The sequence below is a fragment of the Pongo abelii genome, chromosome 4 (genome assembly GCF_028885655.2).
Source record: "Pongo abelii isolate AG06213 chromosome 4, NHGRI_mPonAbe1-v2.0_pri, whole genome shotgun sequence".
In the NCBI taxonomy this organism is placed as follows: domain Eukaryota; kingdom Metazoa; phylum Chordata; class Mammalia; order Primates; family Hominidae; genus Pongo; species Pongo abelii.
In genome coordinates this window covers 94,914,897-94,933,092 of record NC_071989.2, presented here as the reverse complement: position 1 = coordinate 94,933,092, position 18,196 = coordinate 94,914,897, and the positions used below count along the sequence as shown (strand labels likewise).

The window sequence follows — 18,196 nt, the reverse complement described above, 5'->3', positions numbered from 1 at the left end:
AACAAACAATAGTTATATTCTTTTTAATTACCAATGATGACAAATGTGGAGAATTACGACATGATTCCAAAGAACTACTAAATCTAACTGAAATTTTATTTCTTCTACCACCAGCATTAAAGCATTGCAGTGTCCCCTAAGTCTAAGTAGAGAATAGTTCCACTCCAGATACCTGGATTAGCTTTCTTCATCAACGAGGAACTAAAAGACAGTAAAATATTCCTAAGTTTTCATATGGTCACTACTTAATGCAGTGATTAATAATTTCTTCTAAATCCATGCTTTGGCAGCCACCCTAAAACCCAACTGATGTGAGTGAACAACTAAGCTTACCATCTGCCTACCCACCTGTCTGTCTATATAGAGAGAGAAAGCAACCTATAGTCACTTAAGTGACATAATGTATGAAAGAATTCCTATACAGTGGCTGTTCAATAAATAAGAAAGTTAACAATGGTTCAATTAAAACACTACAATTACATCCTCACTTTATCACTGATAGGTTCTTAGAAACTGCAGCCTTAAGAAAACAACATATAAAAGGTCCTCAAATAACATAATTTCATTTTAACACTGATAAGAAAAAAATTGGGTTTCGTAATATGTTGTTTCATATTTCTGCATTTGTCTTGAAAAAAGATTTAAAAATCTGTCAAAAAGAAAAGGCCTTCAACCTTAAGGGGGTATTTGTTGATACAAATATCTCTAAATAAATGCATATACAGAAGTATCAAAGCTCATTTCTCTATTGCCTGAGATAACCTCCAGAATGCATGCAAGTACATGAATATCCATAAATACTGAACTACCCAAAATAAACACTGTATTAAGTCCCTTAAGATGGCTATAACACCCTAATTCCTCCTCAAAGAACTTCATTCTCCTACTGAAACAATTTTTCTGAAGCATTAAGGAGGAAAAACAGAAGCAGGAATGTAGCATAGTAGTTAAATAGACTTAGGGGTCAAAAGCTTGGGTTTGTATCACTTGGTAGGCTCTGTGACTTGGGAAAGTTACCTAAAACCCTCCACATCTCAATGTCCTCATATGTGAAAATGTTAGCTATAATCATATTTAGGGGGATAGGGATATATACAGATGTATTTTAGATATATATAATATACCAAAACTTAACAGTGATTATTACCTTTGGTAGTAAAAGTAAGGATTGGTTTTTCTTCATATTTTCTAATCTCCAAATTTTCTATAGTAAACATACATTAATCATATTTAGGGGAAAAGTGATTATTTAAAAATTATCTAGAAGCCAAAATGTCCAACATACAATCAAAACTCACCCATCATACCAAGAACCAAGAAAATCACAACTTGGATGAGAAAAAGAAAATAAACATGTTAATGTTGATGTGTATTAGATGTTGGAAAGGTTTTTAATTTTCAATCAGCTATCATTAAAAACACTTCAACAATCAATTACAAATTCTTTTAAAACAGATTTAAAAAACAGAAAATTTCAGCAAAGAAAAAAGTTGTAAAACCAACCGAATGATGATAAAACAAGCTATAATAACAACCAAAAAAAAAAACACACACACACACACAAAACAAAACTTACTAGACAGGTGAGGAAATGTTGATCAAAGGAGATAAATTTCAGTTAAGAGGAATAAGTTCAAGAGATCTATGGTACAAACATGGTGTCCATAGTTTATAATAATAATTTACTGCATACTTTAAATTCCTACGATTGTGTTTTCAGCACAAAAAAAAAAATGCTCAGTACATAAGGTAACGCAGGTTAATTAGCTCAGTTTAGCCATTCCACAATGCATACATATATCAAAATATCTGTTGTACACAACACACATACACAATTTTTGTCAATTTAAAAATTATTTTTTTCAACTTAATGGGCTCAATAGTAGATGACAGAAGACAGAATCTGTGAACTTGAGGACCAACAGATCAACAGAATTTACCCAATCTGAACAACAGGAAGAAAAATGACTAAAAAGAAGTTAAAAGTCTTGAGGATCTGTAAGACAGTAATGTAAGATCTAACTCCGTATCACTGGAGTCCCAAAGAAAAGAGGATGGAATTGAAAGGGTATTCAAAAATAATGGCTGAAAACATCCATATTTGGAAAAAAACATAAACCTACAGATCCAGGAAGTGATCAAATCTCAAATAGGTAAACCCACAGAAACCCTGACATATCACTAAACTTCTGAAAACAAAGATAAGGATTTTGAAAGCAATTACAGAGAAAAGACACATTACTTTATAGGGGAACACCAATTCAAGTGGCAAGAGATTTATCATCTGAAACTACAAAGGACAGAAGAAAAGTGGCACAAAATTTTTCAACTTCTGAAAGAAAAGAATTGTCAACTGTAAACTTTATTTGTGGTGAAACTATCTTTCAGGAATAATGGTGAAATAATGACATTCACAGGCAAAAGGAAAACGAATAAATTGTTACTAGCAGACATACCTTTAAAGAATAAGGAAATTCTTCAATAAAAGAAGGAATCTTGAAACACCAAGAAAGAAGAAAAAACAATGAGAAAAGCAGAAATGTAGATAAAAACAATAGACTATCCTTCTACTCCAGAGGTTTTCAAATCATAGTTGATGACTGAAATAAAACTTATAGGCAACAAAAGAAAAAAAACAAGCTGGAATTCATCAAAATTAAATTAAATGCATCAAAAGACACTATCAACAAAACTAAAAAGTAGCCTGTGGAATGGGCAAAAATATTTGCTAATCATATAGCTGATGGGGGATTAATACCAAGAACATATAAAGAACTCCTACGAAAACAAAAAAACTCAACTCAAAAATAGGCAATAGGCTGGGGGCGGTGGCTCACACCTGTAATCCCAGCACTTTGGGAGGCTGAGACTGGTGGATCACTTGAGGTCAGGAGTTCAAGACCATCCTGGCCAACATGGTGAAACCCCATCTCTGCTAAAAACACAAAAATTAGCCAGGCATGGTGGCATGCGCCTGTAATCCCAGCTAGCTGGGAGGCTGAAACAGGAGAATCGCTTAAACCCAGGAGGCAGAGGTTGCAGTGAGCCGAGATCGTGTCACTGCACTCCAGCCTGGGCAACAGAGCAAGCCTCTGTCTCAAAAAAACAAAAACAAAAATGGGCAATAGACATTTCTCCAAAAAAAAGATATATATACAAATGGCCAATAAGCACATGAAAAGATGCTCAACAACACTAATCTTAGGAAAATGCAAATCAAAACCAGTTACTACTTCACACCTACTAGGATAGCTATTATTAAGAAAATAGAAAATAAAAAGTGTTGGCACTCGGGAAGCTGAGGCAGGAGAATCACTTGAACTCAAGAGGTGGAGACTGCAGTGAGACGAGATTGCAGTGAGACGAGACTGCAGTGAGACGAGACGCGCCATTGCACTTCAGCCTGGGCAACAAGAGCGAAACTCCGTCTCAAAAAAAAAAAAAAAAAAAAAGTGTTGGCAAGGATGCAGAGAAATTCTAACCCTTGTGCATTGCTGCTGGGACTATAAAATGGTGTGGTCACTGTGGAAAACAGTATGATGATTCCTTAAAAAATTAAAAACAGAATTACCATATGATTCAGCAATTCCACGCCTGGGTATATACCCAAAATGAAAGCAGGCACTGGAACAGATATTTATATACCATGTACACACTGGGAACCATAGCCAAAAGGTGCAAGCAGCCCAAAACTTCAATGGATAACTGGGTAAACAAAAGGTGATATATACATGCAATGGACTATTATTCAGCCTTAAAAAAAAAAAAAGAGAAATTAGCCTGGCATGGTGGCAGGCACCTAGAGTCCAGCTACTCAGGATGCTGAGGCAGGAGAATGGCATGAACCGGGGAGGTGGAGTTTGCAGTGAGCCGAGATTGCACCACCGCACTCCAGCCTGGGCAACAGAGCGAGACTCTGTCTCAAAAAAAAGAAAGAAAGAAAATTCTGACACATGTTACAATATGGGTTGAACCTCTTGAAACTCAACAATTTTAAAAAGTCCAATTTGAAAATGGGCCAAAAACACAGACATTTCACCAAAGAAGGTATACAGACGGAAAAAGCACATGAAAAGATTTTTCAGCTGAGCGAGGTGGCTCATGCTTGTAATCCCAGCATTTTGGGAGGCTGAGGCAGGTGGATCACTTGAGGTCAGGAGTTCAGGACCGGTCTGGCCAACATGGTGAAACCCTGTCTCTACTAAAAATACAAGAATTAGCCAGGCGTGGCGGCAGGTGTCTGTAATTCTAGCTACTCGGGAGGCTGAGGCAGGAAAATCACTTGAACCTGGAAGGTGGAAGTTGTAATGAGCCATTATCGTGCCACTGCATTCCAGCCTGGGCAACAGAGCAAGACACTGTCAAAAAAAAAAAGAAATAAATAAAAAGATTTTCCAACATCATTACTGTGGTGGTTAATATTAGGCGTCAGCTTTACTGGACTGAGGGATGCATTGATGGCTGGTGAAGCATTGTTTCTGGGTGTGTCTGTGAGGGTGTTTACAGAAGAGACTGGCATGTGAGTCAGTGAATGAGGAGAGTAAGACCCACTCTGGGTGGGCACCATCCAATCCAATCGGCTGCCAGAACAAAGTAGGCAGAAAGAGAAACAGAGCCAGCTTGCTGAGTTCCCCACCCCCTTCTAGTGAGGGATACTTTGCTTTTGCCCTCAGGCATCAAACTCCAGGTTCTTTGGTCTCTGGACTCCAGGACTCAGGCTAGCAGCCTCCCTGGGGGTATCAGGCCTTTGGCCTCAGACTGCCAGCTTTCCTGGTTTTGAGGCTTTCCAACTTGGACGTGGTACCAGCTTTTCTCATTGGCTAGCTTGCAGATGGCCTATTGTGGGATTTTGACTTTGTAATGGCATAAGCCAATTCTCCCTAATAAACACCCTTTTATATATGCATGTATCTTATTGATTCTCTCTGGAGAACCCTGACTAATATAATTAGACATTAGAAAAATGTTAATCAAAACCACAATGAGATATCAGTAAAAACAGAAAGGCTAAAATAAAAAATGATGATATCATCAAATGCTGGTTAAGACACAGAGAAACCGGATCTCTCATACGTTGCTGGTGAGAATGTAAAAATGTATAGTCATTATAGAAAATGCTGGCAATTTCTTATAAAAGTGAACATGCAACTATCATACAATCCAGTAATTGTACTCTCGGGGACTTAAATGACAGAAATGAAAACTTATGTTCACACAAAAACATATATACAAATGTTTATAGCAGTTTTTTTTATAATACCCAAAACTAGAAATGACCCAAATGTTCCCCAATGGCTGAATGGTTAAACAAACTGTGGCACATCCATACCATGGACTACTATTCAGCAATGAAAAAAAGGCAAAATATTGATACTTCAACTTACACGAACTTGACAAATTATGCTGAGTGACAAATGCCAATCCCAAAAGGTTACATACTATTTGATTCCATTTTGAGGCAGGGTCTCATTCTGTCACCCAGGCTGGAGTGCAGTGGCACAATCATAACTCACTGCAGCCTCAACCTCATAGGCTCAGGTGATCCTCCCACCTCAGCCTCCTGAGTAGCTGGGACTACAGGTGTGCAACACCACGAACAGCTAACTTTTGTTTTTTTTGTAGAGACAAGGTTTCGCCATGTTGCCCAGGCTGGTCTTGAACTCCTGGGCTCAAGCGATCCAACTGCCTCAGCCTCACAAAGTGCTGAGATTACAGGAGTGAGCCATTGCACCCAGCCCACATAATCTTCTTTAAATGACCCAAAAAAAACAAATTAGCAGTTACCAGGGAATAAGGAAAGAGGAAGGAGACTCTGGTTATAAAAACACAGCACGAGAGATCCTAGTGGTGAAGAAACTCTTCTGTATCTCTAGTATGGTAATGATTATACAAATTTACATGTTATAATACTGCATATAACTAAATACTAAATATATCACACACCCATGCATGCACACACACAAATGAGTATATGTAAAACTGGTGAAATGTGAACAAAATAGGTGGATTACAGCAATGTCAATGTCCTGGTTTTGATACTGCACTATAGTTATGCAAGATGTTACCACTGAGGTAAAATGGATGAACAAGTACATCTCATTTTTTTTTTTTTTTTTTTGAGACGGAGTCTCGTTCTGTCGCCCAGGCTGGAGTGCAGTGGCATGATCTCGGCTCACTGCAAGCTCCGCCTCCCGGGTTCATGCCATTCTCCTGCCTCAGCCTCCCGAGTAGCAGGCGCCCACCACCACGCCCAGCTAATTTTTTTTTTTTTTTTTGTATTTTTAGTAGAGACGGGGTTTCACCGTGTTAGCCAGGATGGTCTCGATCTCCTGACCCTGTGATCCACCCGCCTCGGCCTCCCAAAGTGCTGGGATTACAGGCGTGAGCCACCGCACCCAGCCCATCTGTCTTATTTCTTAAAACTGCATATGAATCTACAATTATCTCAAAATAAAAAGATTTAAAAATTAGAGAAATGAATCAATATTTAGATAGAAAAGAATATAGGTGAGATATGGTCTATCGTTACACAAATGTCTAATATGAACCCAGTTTAGCAAGTTATTCCTACAAAAAACACTTAAAAGAGGTGAGGGAGATCTCTAAGTCTTTCCCTAAGTCTTTTCCCATCTGAGACAGATGTATTAGAGAAAGGAAATTTTTAAAGTAAAATGTTACAACAATGAATACACATTGAATACAGAAAATTTGCTGGAGTAACAGCTTATCCATAGGATATTCCATGGCTACCATGGTCATGTGTAGGATCTTTCCACACTATAATAATCAGACATGCATTTAAATATGCTTTCTATCTTTCAACAGAAGTACGGCCAAAAAAGATAAAGGTCACTGACTAACAAAGAAAGAGGTATAAGTAAGGCAAGATTTTCTCTCCCACAGTGAAAGAAATTAAAAGAACGAGGACCTTATTTCTCAAGCAGCAGACATGAATTTAATCTGCTCCAAAATAATCCAAATCCATTTTTAAAGATGTAGAGTTACCCATGTATTAGTCAGTTTGGGCTGCTATAATGAAATACCAGAGTCTGGGTGGCTTAAAGAACAGAAATTATTTTTTCACAGTTCTGCATGCTGGAAATTGAACTATCAAAGTGCTGGCAAGCTTGGTTTCTGGTCAGGCCTCTCTCCTTAGCTGACACATGAAGGCCTCCTCACCATGTCCTCACATGACCTTTTCTCGATGCACTCATACTCCTGGTACCTCTTCTTATAAAGGTACCCGTCCTATAGGATTCACGAGTCACCCTTATGACCTCATTTAACCTTAATTACCTCTTTTAAAGGCTGCATATCCAAATACAGTTACATTGGTGGTTAAGGCCTCAACCTATGACTATGGGGGACAGGGGGGAACTATTAAGTCCAAAATGCCAGTTACTGCCAGCCCTGAAGTACGTTAAGTTTTATGTGGGTGCATATATGTGTGTACATTCTATGTAATGGAAGGGGGCAAGACAAAATAAAAAGCATAGTATTTACATTAAAATTCCAGCTCTATCACTCAGTTTTCTCAACATGAGGATGATGCCCATTCTCACTATATCATTGTAAGAATTCAATAAGATAATCTATATAAAGTACCTGACATATAGCAAATGATTAGCAAATACTGAGCCTTTGCTTCTAGTCCCCTGTAAAATTAAAACAAATGAATTATAAATATTACCCAAATCTAAATATATGTGAAACATTATGAGAATTGGATTCTGTCCCAGTTCTACCACTACCTAGTTATATGAACTTAGCTAGGGTGTAGGGTAGAGAGAAGCAAGTCACTCTTCCTAAGGCTACTTCTGTATCTAAGCAGAGAAGCTTCCCTCTGTAACTAAAACTCTACGTTACACATAACAACTTGACTACAATTTGAAACACAAACACTACAAAAGTTAATCACACTTTCTCACTGTAATAATCCTAAACGAAAGAATGACACTGAAATTTCCTTCAAGAGAATTATGGTATGAAATTTCAATATCATTCTTTCATTTACTTTCATTCTTTCACTCTTTGGCAACTATCCTCTCAATTTGAAAAATTTACCTGTACAACGTATCTGTAGACTACTTTTATCATCTTATTTCCCTATCAGTAATGCCTCATCTTCCAACGACTGTAGAATTGTATATTTCTTTTTGTCCCCCATACTGTTCATTATTTTACTCACTAAATCACATAACCTCTAAAACACCTAAAATCATCATACTCTAAATCCTGTAGAGATGTGACAAGACATACATAGTTATCAATAAGTTGTATCTAATAACAACAATTTTTAACGTAGCACAAAACTGAAATGTACTGCCAGTGATTTCAAGGTAACACAGAAATACCTGCATATTCAAACAATAACCAACATCCGTATTCAGTATTTTTGGTTTAAAATTAAGGTAATGGTACCCAAAAAGCAACATCTATTGTGGAGAAATTTGACTCATTTAATGAAAGACAACTAAGCTTGCTGGGCCTGAAGGAAGAACTCATAAGTATTTGCCCTATCTCCCACCCTGTCCCTCACTACTAGTATTCTATTATCTGGTATTACATGAAAATAAGTAATACATATGGTACTGTTACTTTGGTGCCCCGAGGAAAGCTCAACTTGCTGTATTCATGCCATTTTATAGTCCCCTCCCATATTTAATGCACACTGGGTTATGTGACCAGCACTCACCATTGGAACATTAGCAAGGATGAGGAACACAGAAGCTTGATAAATACCAGCACACTAGGGCTTGGAAAGGTCTTTCACGGAACTGCCATAGCTGCCATGCTGTGAAGAAGGCCAAGCTGGCTGGGCACAGTGGCTCATGCCTGTAATCGCAGCACTTTGGGAGGCCGAGGTGGCAGATCACGAGGTCAGGAGTTCGAGACCAGCCTGGCCAACATGGTGAAACCCCATCTCCATGAAAAATACAAAAATTAGCTGGATGTGGTGACACACACCTGTAATGCCAGCTACTTGGGAGGCTGAGACAGGAGAAACGCTTGAACCCGGAAGGCAGAGGTTGCAGTGAGCCATACCACTGCACTTCAGCCTGGGTGACAGGGCAAGACTCCATCTCAGGGGAAAAAAAAAAAAAAAAAACAGAAGGCCAATCTTCTTCAAGTGGAGAGGCAACATGGGTAGGAAGAGAGAGGGAAATGCCCAGCTATCTACCAGCTGCTCCAGCCGTCCCAGTTGAGGCACTAGATTTATGAGTTAAGAAGCCACAGTGGACAGTATAGCCAACAGATCACATGTGGAGAAGTCACCATAAAGCCATACACAAATTTTAGAATCAAGGGCAAATACACAATTGTTTTAGCCACTATGTTTTGGAGTGCTTTATTATGCAGCAATAGATAATCGAAACAATACAAATAAACCAATTAGAACTGTTCTTGTTTGGCAGTAAGCAACAACAACAACAAAAAATGTCAGTGGTAACCATTGTTATAGTTAATAATCACCATAAAAAATCTTCTCCCCAAAAGGTACTTTTTTGGGTATTTAAGCGTTCTTAAAGGGACTCTGTTCATTTCACCAATGGCCAGTAAAGAGAGAGAAGTAAAGCAACCAGAAAGTCTACCCTTCATTTTTCCTTTTCCCTTCCTAATTTATGGCTGTCCTTTTTAGCTTTTCCAGTAATGTCTGCCTGTTTTCCCCAAAGTGGCTAATCAATGATCCATACCGATTCCAGCATTCAACTGTGCTCTGTACCTCAGTCACTACAGACATCACTGTCAACTTCCCTCCAGACTACAGGTAACTAAAAGTTCTGTAGACCAGACTCTTCACTAAGGGTGAAAAGTTTAAACTCATCTAATTCATAATTATGTTTTCCTGATAGAATCATTAAGCGAAGAGCATCAGAACCAATAACCTCTTGCTCAGAAAATAAATTAAGTAGCAGGAAAAACATACCTACTATTTTTCCTCAAAGAATTTACTGATCCTAATTACATAAATTTCTTTTTCTTTTAACCCTCATGACCTTTGCTCATACTTCACTCGTGATATTTATCTTAACCTAGCCTGAATCACAGTAATTGGTTTACTTAATTTCCTACTAGATCTAATACTCCCTTTTCTCCCATTGAGAAAAGGGGCATTTCACTCTTGTAACCCTTGAAGCACCTACTATACTTCTCTGCTACTTATACAAACACAGTAAAAAATATGAGTTCTGGTCATCAATCATTGTCCGTAACTAATCTTAGCAAGTCTCACCCCCATTTTTATTAAGAAACAATGGCTCACCCATATGTATAATGCAATCAGTGACAAAGTTAATGAATGCTACATGTTCTAACATTAACCTTCACCAATTATTTGACTTAATAAGAATGATTTTATTTTTGTAGAGACAGTAAAATGATTTTTTAAAAAAAGAGAGGTACTATTTACATTTCTTATTTTCTTTTCCTTAAAGTTTCAGACTTGAGAAGTCTGAATATTAGGTTCAGCATAAGATCCAGGCCAGATGCCAGGCAAATACTGCAATAGCAAAGGCAAAGCAGACCTGGTGGAGACCGCAAATGGAGACCTCAGTACCCACCTAAAAGGGTCAACCGCTACTCAGCTCCGGCAATCTAGTCTCAAGCAGGAATGGCCACCAGGTATAGCCAAGTCCAGTGGGTTTTCTAGAGATGCTAGAAGTTGAGACTTCTTAAATATGAAATCTTCCTATTGGCCGCGAGGTGGCTCACACCTGTAATCCCAGCATTTTGGGAGGCCAAGGCAGGCGGATCACCTGAGGTTAGGAGTTCGAGACCAGCCTGGCCAACAGAGTGAAACCCCGTCTCTACTAAAAATACAAAATTAGCTGGGCATGGTGGTGTGTACCTGTAACCCCAGCTACTGGGGAGGCAGAGGCAGGAGAATCGCCTGAATCCGGGAGGTGGAGGTTGCAGCGAGCCAAGATCACACCACTGCACACCACCCTGGGTAACAGAGCAAGACTCCATCTCAAATAAAAAAAAATAATAATAATAAACAAAATAAATCTCTATTCTTAAATGGTGACAATTGCCAAATATTCCAAATACCCTAAGAGCAAGCAGTATATATCTGTGGGTTGGAGTCTCACCAATGGCCACTTGCTACTGCAGACTCACAGTTAAAAATCTCTACATATAATTGATGGTGCACTACACAAACAATATACCTTTACCACCACTGCCCCTAACCCCGCAGAAGAAAAAAATGAGAACCATGAAAAGAAACTCCAAAAAATTATGTAGTGACAAACTTCTTTAATTTAACCTTTTCGCTCTCGAAAAAGAAATCTGTTAGCAGTTTTAGATATAGAAACTTTTATAGTAGAAAAACAGAGAGGAAGAATTTTTTTTATTTTTATAATTTTTTTCTCAAAACTTTGAAAAAAGAAAATATTCAAATAAATAGTACAAATTACATAAACATTTCCAGCCTCAACCAAACTAATGAAAATGCTCAGTAATAAAAATGAGACTAATGATTCACCACGTACACAAAAAAACAAGGTACAAAATACTAATTAATAGTGTTAATTTATTTGCACTGGTGTATCTACATATTGTCATTTGACTCTTTTGTGATCAATAGCACAAAACTAACTGGGAACAAAGTTGAACTAACTTCCTGACCATGGAACACTCGAGTAACAAGCCACTTGTGGACTCAATCCTGTGACCTAAACTCCCTTAATACCATGCTATCCATAACTAAGGGGACCAGTTACTCATAGTCAGTATTTAGTCCAACAACATTTCTTCAATACTTTTACAAAAGATAAATATTATTTGAAAATGTCTTTAAGGCTTTTCCTTCCACTTAAAAATATGAATATCTACATTCAGGAATAGGAATTTATAGAGAACACTTGAATTTCACCTCTAAAATTGCTTAACCTACTGCTAGAAGCCCTTATAAAGTTAAAATAAAATTCTTAATATAATTAATCATGGTAGGCTTGGAGTTCAAAACATTCTCTAAAATAGTCATTTAACAAGGGAGACTCTAACCAAAAGAATTAGTAGACAATTTAGTGACAGTAAAATATTACAGTTATGGGCACAGGGGACTATGTATTTATCGAACACTTACTATGCCCAAGTTTTGTGCTGAATACATCAAGGTATTCATTAAATCTTAAAAAAAAAAAAATCATATGAGGAAGGTACCATTCCTATCCCCATTTTACGGATGGGGAAACTGACCTTTCCAAGAATACCCAGCTAGTAAGTGGCAGAGTCAGGATTCCAACCCAAATCTTGTCTAACTTCAGAATCTGCATGCTTAACCACTACACTGCATTGCCTCCAGTGACTCTGGGTTGATAACTAAGATGAAATAAGAAGGAAATTTGTACTTCTCAGTGGCAAATTTTAAAAACATATTAGAAATGGAGGGTATTTTTTAGAACATGAACAAGTTTCATATACACAGTCATACAATTTTTATTTCCAAATAAATGTAGTAATGATGAAAATCCCACACAATGAATTTCTCACAATTTTTCATAAGTACTCAATCATGGTGTTTTTTTTTTTTTTTAGACAGGGTTTCGCTCTTGCTGCCCAGGCTAGAGTGCAACGGCAGATCTTGGCTCACTGCAACCGCCCCCTCCCTGGTTCAAGCAATTCTGCCTCAATCTCCCAAGCAGCTGGGATTACAGGCGCCCGCCAACATGACCGGCTAATTTTTTTTTTTTTTTAGTAGAGACGGGGTTTCACCGTGTTGGCCAAGCTGGTCTCGAACTCTGACCTCAGGTGATCCACTCGCCTTAGCCTCCCAAATTGCTGGGATTACAGGCGTGAGGCACCACCCCCAGCCCAATCATGTTTATTATTAAAAATTTAATGGGAACACCTGTATTTTCCCCTCAATTTTGCTGTGAAGCTAAAACTACTCTAAAAAACAGTCTATTGGGCCAGGCGTAGTGGCTCACACCTGTAATCCCAGCACTTCGGGAGGCAGGTGGATCACCTGAGGTCAGAGTTCGAGACCAGCCTGGCCAACATGGCAAAACCCTGTCTCTACCAAAAATATGAAAATTAGCCAGGCCTGGTGGCGGGCACCTGTAATCCTAGGTACTCGGGAGGCTGAGGCAGGAGAATCGCTTGAACCTGAAGGTGGGGAGGGGCGGGCCGGAGGTTGCAGTGAGCCAAAAACACGCCACTTCACTCCAGCCTGGGCGAAACAGCGAAACTCCATCTCAAAAAAAAAAAAAAAAAAAGAAGTCTATTAAAAAAAGTTTTCTCCAACTACAATATCCTAAATATACCTAATTTTTAAATTATAAACTAGCATAAGACTAGATTCTTTCAGTATGAAAAGTTGCACTGTTTTTCATAACCATTGTACCAAGTATGCTGTTAGCATTTAATAAAAATTGAACTATTTTTTCAAAAACAGTGCTGTAACATTGTTTTTTTGTTTGTTTGAGACAGAGTTAAGCTCTTATTGCCCAGGCTGGAGTGCAATGGCGGGATCTCGGCTCACTGCAACCTCCGCCTCCCGGGTTCAAGCGATTCTCCCGCCTCAGCCTCCTGAGAAGCTGGGATTACAGGCACCGGCCACCACGCCAGGCTAATTTCGTATTTTTAGTAGAGAGGGGGTTTCTCCATCTTGGTCAGGCTGGTCTCAAACTCCGGACTTCACGTGATCCACCGGCCTCGGCCTCCCGAAGTGCTGGGATTACAGGCGTGAGCCACCGCGCCCAGCAAAATTGGAATTAACACTCCCAGAATACTCCCAGGGACTCTGTATTACAAAGACATTAAAATATGAAAAAAAACTCTGACGAAAGACTTGAACCCTTTATTGAGGAATATAAAAAGTTGAATACTACATCCCGTTGGTTGGCATAAATATGACTAACTTTACTTTTCCACTTTAAGTATCAAAAGATGTAGCCTTAAGTCAAAAATGGATTAGGGTAACAGAATCTTTTCCTAATTAGTTTCAGAACTTTCTAAATGCGCCAAAGAAGCTTATCCAAAAAAAAAAAAAAAAAAAAAAAAGGCCGGGCACCGTGGCTTACGCCTGTAATCCCAGCACTTTGGGAGGCTGAGGCCCTGAGGCCAGCGGATCACCTGAGGTCAGGAGTTCGACACCAGTTTGGCCATATGGCGAAATTTCGTCTCTATTAAAAATACAAAAATTAGCCAGACATGGTGGCACGCGCCTGTAATCCCAGCTACTAGGGAGGCTGAAGCAGGAGAATCTCTTGAAACCGGGAGGCAGAGGTTGCAGTGAGCCGAGATCACGCCACTGCACTCCAGCCTGGGCAACAGGGCGAGACTCCATCTCTGGGGTGGTGGGGAGGAGAAAAAAAAAAAAAAGAAACCTCTGAATTGTCCAGAGTGACTGTCAACATATGAACCAAATCTTTTTTTCTTGATATTCAACAAAGTTGTCAAAATTCTTTTTTTTTGAGACAGAGTCTCGCTCTGTCACCCAGGCTGGAGTGCAGTGGCACCATCTCGGCTCACTGCAACCTCCGCCTCCCGGGTTCAAGCGATTCTTCTGCCTCAGCCTCCTGAGTAGCTAGGATTATAGGCGTGTGCCACCGCGTCCGGCTAATTTTTGTATTTTTAGTAGAGACAGGGTTTCACCAGGTTGGCCAGGCTGGTCTCGAACTCCTGACCTCAGGTGATCCGCCCACCTCAGGCTCTCAAATTGCTGGGATTACAGGCCTGAGCCACTGCGCCCGGCCGGTTGTTAAAATTCTAAGGGTCAATTAAGAGTTATATGAGAAATCTGTAACAAGTTTTACCTAATACCACTTCCCATCTCAACATTTTCATCAAGGTCCACCTTTATGAATAAACACCTAAGTTCAATTAAGACAAGTGAGGAGGAGGTATTAACTCACATTTTAAAAAAGTCATTATCCTCTATATTCTACAGACTGTAAAACTTAATTTTTAAATAGAATACTATACTGGCCACCAACAAAAAATGTTTAAGGGAAGCTCTATTAATTTTGTTTTGCCTCACTGTTGTACTTCCAAAGTCTCGACTATAAAAGCAGTGCGTTAATATTAAGTGGCAAGCCTATGGAAGAAGATACATTGTTGGAATATAGGCTCTCAATCACACCTATAATTCACAGAATTCCTTTTCTTTCTCTCTGACCCAAGTTCTCATTAAGTGACCCAGACTCTTCTGCATCACTATACTTTCTCTAATCAGAAGCTGGGATGTGCACTGAAACAAAAACATTGTAACCAATACATTTTTCAAATTATTAATATAGTACTCGTTTAAACACTTGTATTCAAAGCTTCTCACTAATCATCGAGCTTTATCAAGTAACACACACAGGTTAATATACACTATGACTGCCTTGGTAGCCGCAGTTTGACTAAATCCTGGGACACCACCTCAACTTGGAAGGGACAGAACCATATCCGGTTCTCATTAGATACACATTTTCTCATGCTTTCCATCTTAAAGACTTTACACTTTCCCAGAGAAGCAATAAATGTAGGAAGACGCCAGGTAGCATGCCTGTAAGGAAGATAAGTGATCAAATTAAATTCCTACGCAAGAAACCTGAAACTTCAAAAACTTTTCCTAACAAACCACAGATGAAAAGGACAAAGTATGATTTACCCCTTCATTTCCACTTCTTTTCTGGAGCCAGCTTCCCAAATTCCTGAACAGCAGTCTTAACTTACTGGTTAGTTGGAGGAGCGGTCAACGGTATGGCCACCTCTTCCTCCTCGTATTCTGGTCCATCCAGAGAGTCACCTTCGTCCACTGTCCCCAGGCCCGCCCCCAAAGGGGGCAGGTAAGGGGGAGGGGGCAGAGGGGGAAAACCGCCGCCCGGCCCGAGAGTCTCAGCAGGCAACGAAGTGGGCAGTTTGGTGAGAGCCATGTCTCCACTAGGTCCAGCGACAGCAGCACCGGCCACGCCAGCAGCAGCACCAGCTACGCCAGCAGCAGTACCTCCCCCTGTCAGTCCGGCTCCCCCCAGTGCCCCTGCCACAGACCCGGCTCCTAGGAACCCTGACCCCAAAGCGGCTCCGCCACCCAGAGTTCCAGCGACTCCGGTCTCCACCAGCCCAGGATAGGGGGCGGCTGCCACAGGCAGGGCCGCGGGTATCTTCACCCGACACACTGCGGGATAGGCACTGGAGCCCGCTGCCGCGCCGCCTCCTCCAGCTCCGGCTGTTACCGGGCCGCCCTCCTCACTGCCGGCCTCGGCCGCCATCATGTTGAAGCCCGCTCTACTCTGCCCTACCCTGCCCGCCCGGGAGCCCCAGGGGCCACCAGGCCCGGGCTCCGAGCCGCCCCACCCAGACGCGTCTCCCCTTCAGCTCCCCAGGCTGAGGAAACAACAACAAAAGGAGAGAGCCCGCCGCCGCGCCCCCTCCTAGGGCCACAGCCCAGGCTCCGGAGCTGCCTGGGTTACGGGAAGCCAAGTGGGCAAAAAACCCAACGCCTGCACAAACGCCACCCAAACCTCACCGCACACACCCACACTCACGCACACAAACACATGTACAGAAGCGAAAACTTCCTCGCTGCACTAAAGAGGAAAAGAAGCACAGGGAAAGAGGCTGAGGCTGCTACCGCTCCTTCAGCCGCCACCACCGCTTCTTCACCACCCCAGTTCCGGCCACCCACACCGCAGCCACCGCCGGTGCCGCTGCTGAGGCTGGGGCCACTGCAGCCGCTTCATCCTCCACCAGGCAGATGAGAGGGGTGGGGGCAAGAGAAAGGGGGGCGGGGTAACGAGGAAATCGACTGAACTGCTCACTACCTGGAGCTCTCAGTGAGTGAAACGGGAGAGAGAGAAAGGAAGGCGGGGCAAGGGAGGAGGGACGGAGGGAAGGAAGGGCGGAGAAGGGAGAGGGCAGCTTGTGCGCAGGCGCGTTCCCGGAGCGGGGGTGGGGGGCCGGGCCGGGAGGAAAAGGAAGAGTCCAGAGGGAAGGAAGCGGCGGGGACGCGCGGTGCGTGGTCGCGCTTGCTGTCCTCCTCCGGTTCCAAGTGTGTGGCGGCGCGGCCGCATCTCCTGTTGGCGTGGCCGGCGGCGCGCGCCTGTCTCCCGGGGCTTTGTTTGATGGGCGGGAGAAGAGGGAAGGGTACCTGAGCACGCGGGTGCTTGGCGCTGTGAAAGCCGGAGAGACCAGAGGGGGACCAGGAGGCGATGGAGAGGAAGGAGGGGGAAAGGGAAAGGAAAATGCCTAGAAACTAGTTCCGTACGTCCTAACCGGTGGAAAAAACAGCCTTAACCAGCAGCGCAGAAACCAGGCAGGGGTCAGGTAGCTTTGAAGATCGGGGCGGTACTATTAATGTTTTCTTTTTCGTTGCATGCTATAAATCACTATGACTGTCTCACACACACACACAGATAAAATAGATTCTGAAACTCCAAAACGAAATAAAGGGCACCATATGAGAAGGGTGGAGAATTTGGGTAGAAATACTGGTTATGAAGTAAGATTTCTACCAGTATATGCATACGTTTTTCTTTATCAACTGTCTCATATACTTACCTATGCCATTATAAGTCTGTTGGATACTGATGAGGAGGAGGGGGTGCCACAGAAAACACTAATCAATGCACTTTTGTCCTCGTTTGTGTGCAAAAGACTCCAGGACGTGATCCACAATGCAAGCACCTTCAACAAGTCAAATGACAAGAATGTCCCAGAATGCTAGTTATAATTATATATCGTTTCAAAAAGTAGCAATAAACTGAAAACTCATTTCTAATACAATTAAGGAGAAGGGTGTTATTTTGTCTTTTACACTAAAATGTATACAAACTGTGCATTCATGTAGAGGGAGCTTCTCATGGTTTGAAATTAACAGTATTGTTAAATTCTCCCAGGAGTGATCCCACATTGAATACCATTGGATATTGATCTTTGAGATCAATATTTTCTGTGCTAAGGATGATCAAACCAACACTCAGGATGGCAAGTGGCTGTGATAGAAACCCAGGAACAAGAGAAAAGACCACTAAAAGAGGTGACAAGATACAGGCAATGCATTGTCTTTGTAAGTTTGCATAGGCCTATTTACCTAGGCAATGACAACAATCCAACTTGATTAGGTGTAGTCCTGGGGCCTCCATTACGCTTATCTCTTAGGCAGTGTGCTACCTGGGAGAAGGAAGATGGACCAGTCACAGGAGCTAGAGTTCTCAGAGTGAATTCAGCCCAGCAACATCCTTGGAATTCAGAAATGCCA

General features: G+C 41.2%; 1 protein-coding gene across 4 annotated transcripts in view; it reads right to left on the bottom strand.

Moving 5' to 3' along the window:
- The window catches only part of RASA1 (RAS p21 protein activator 1), a 121,671-nt gene extending 103,958 nt beyond the window's left edge, over positions 1-17,713 (bottom strand). The window contains exon 1 of one of the 4 annotated variants that reach the window (XM_054555038.1): positions 15,673-17,713. In XM_054555038.1, the coding sequence (XP_054411013.1) occupies positions 15,673-16,211 (539 nt within the window). In that variant the 5' untranslated portion in view covers positions 16,212-17,713. 4 annotated transcript variants of the gene reach the window in all.
- Positions 17,714-18,196: the final 483 nt, after the last annotated feature.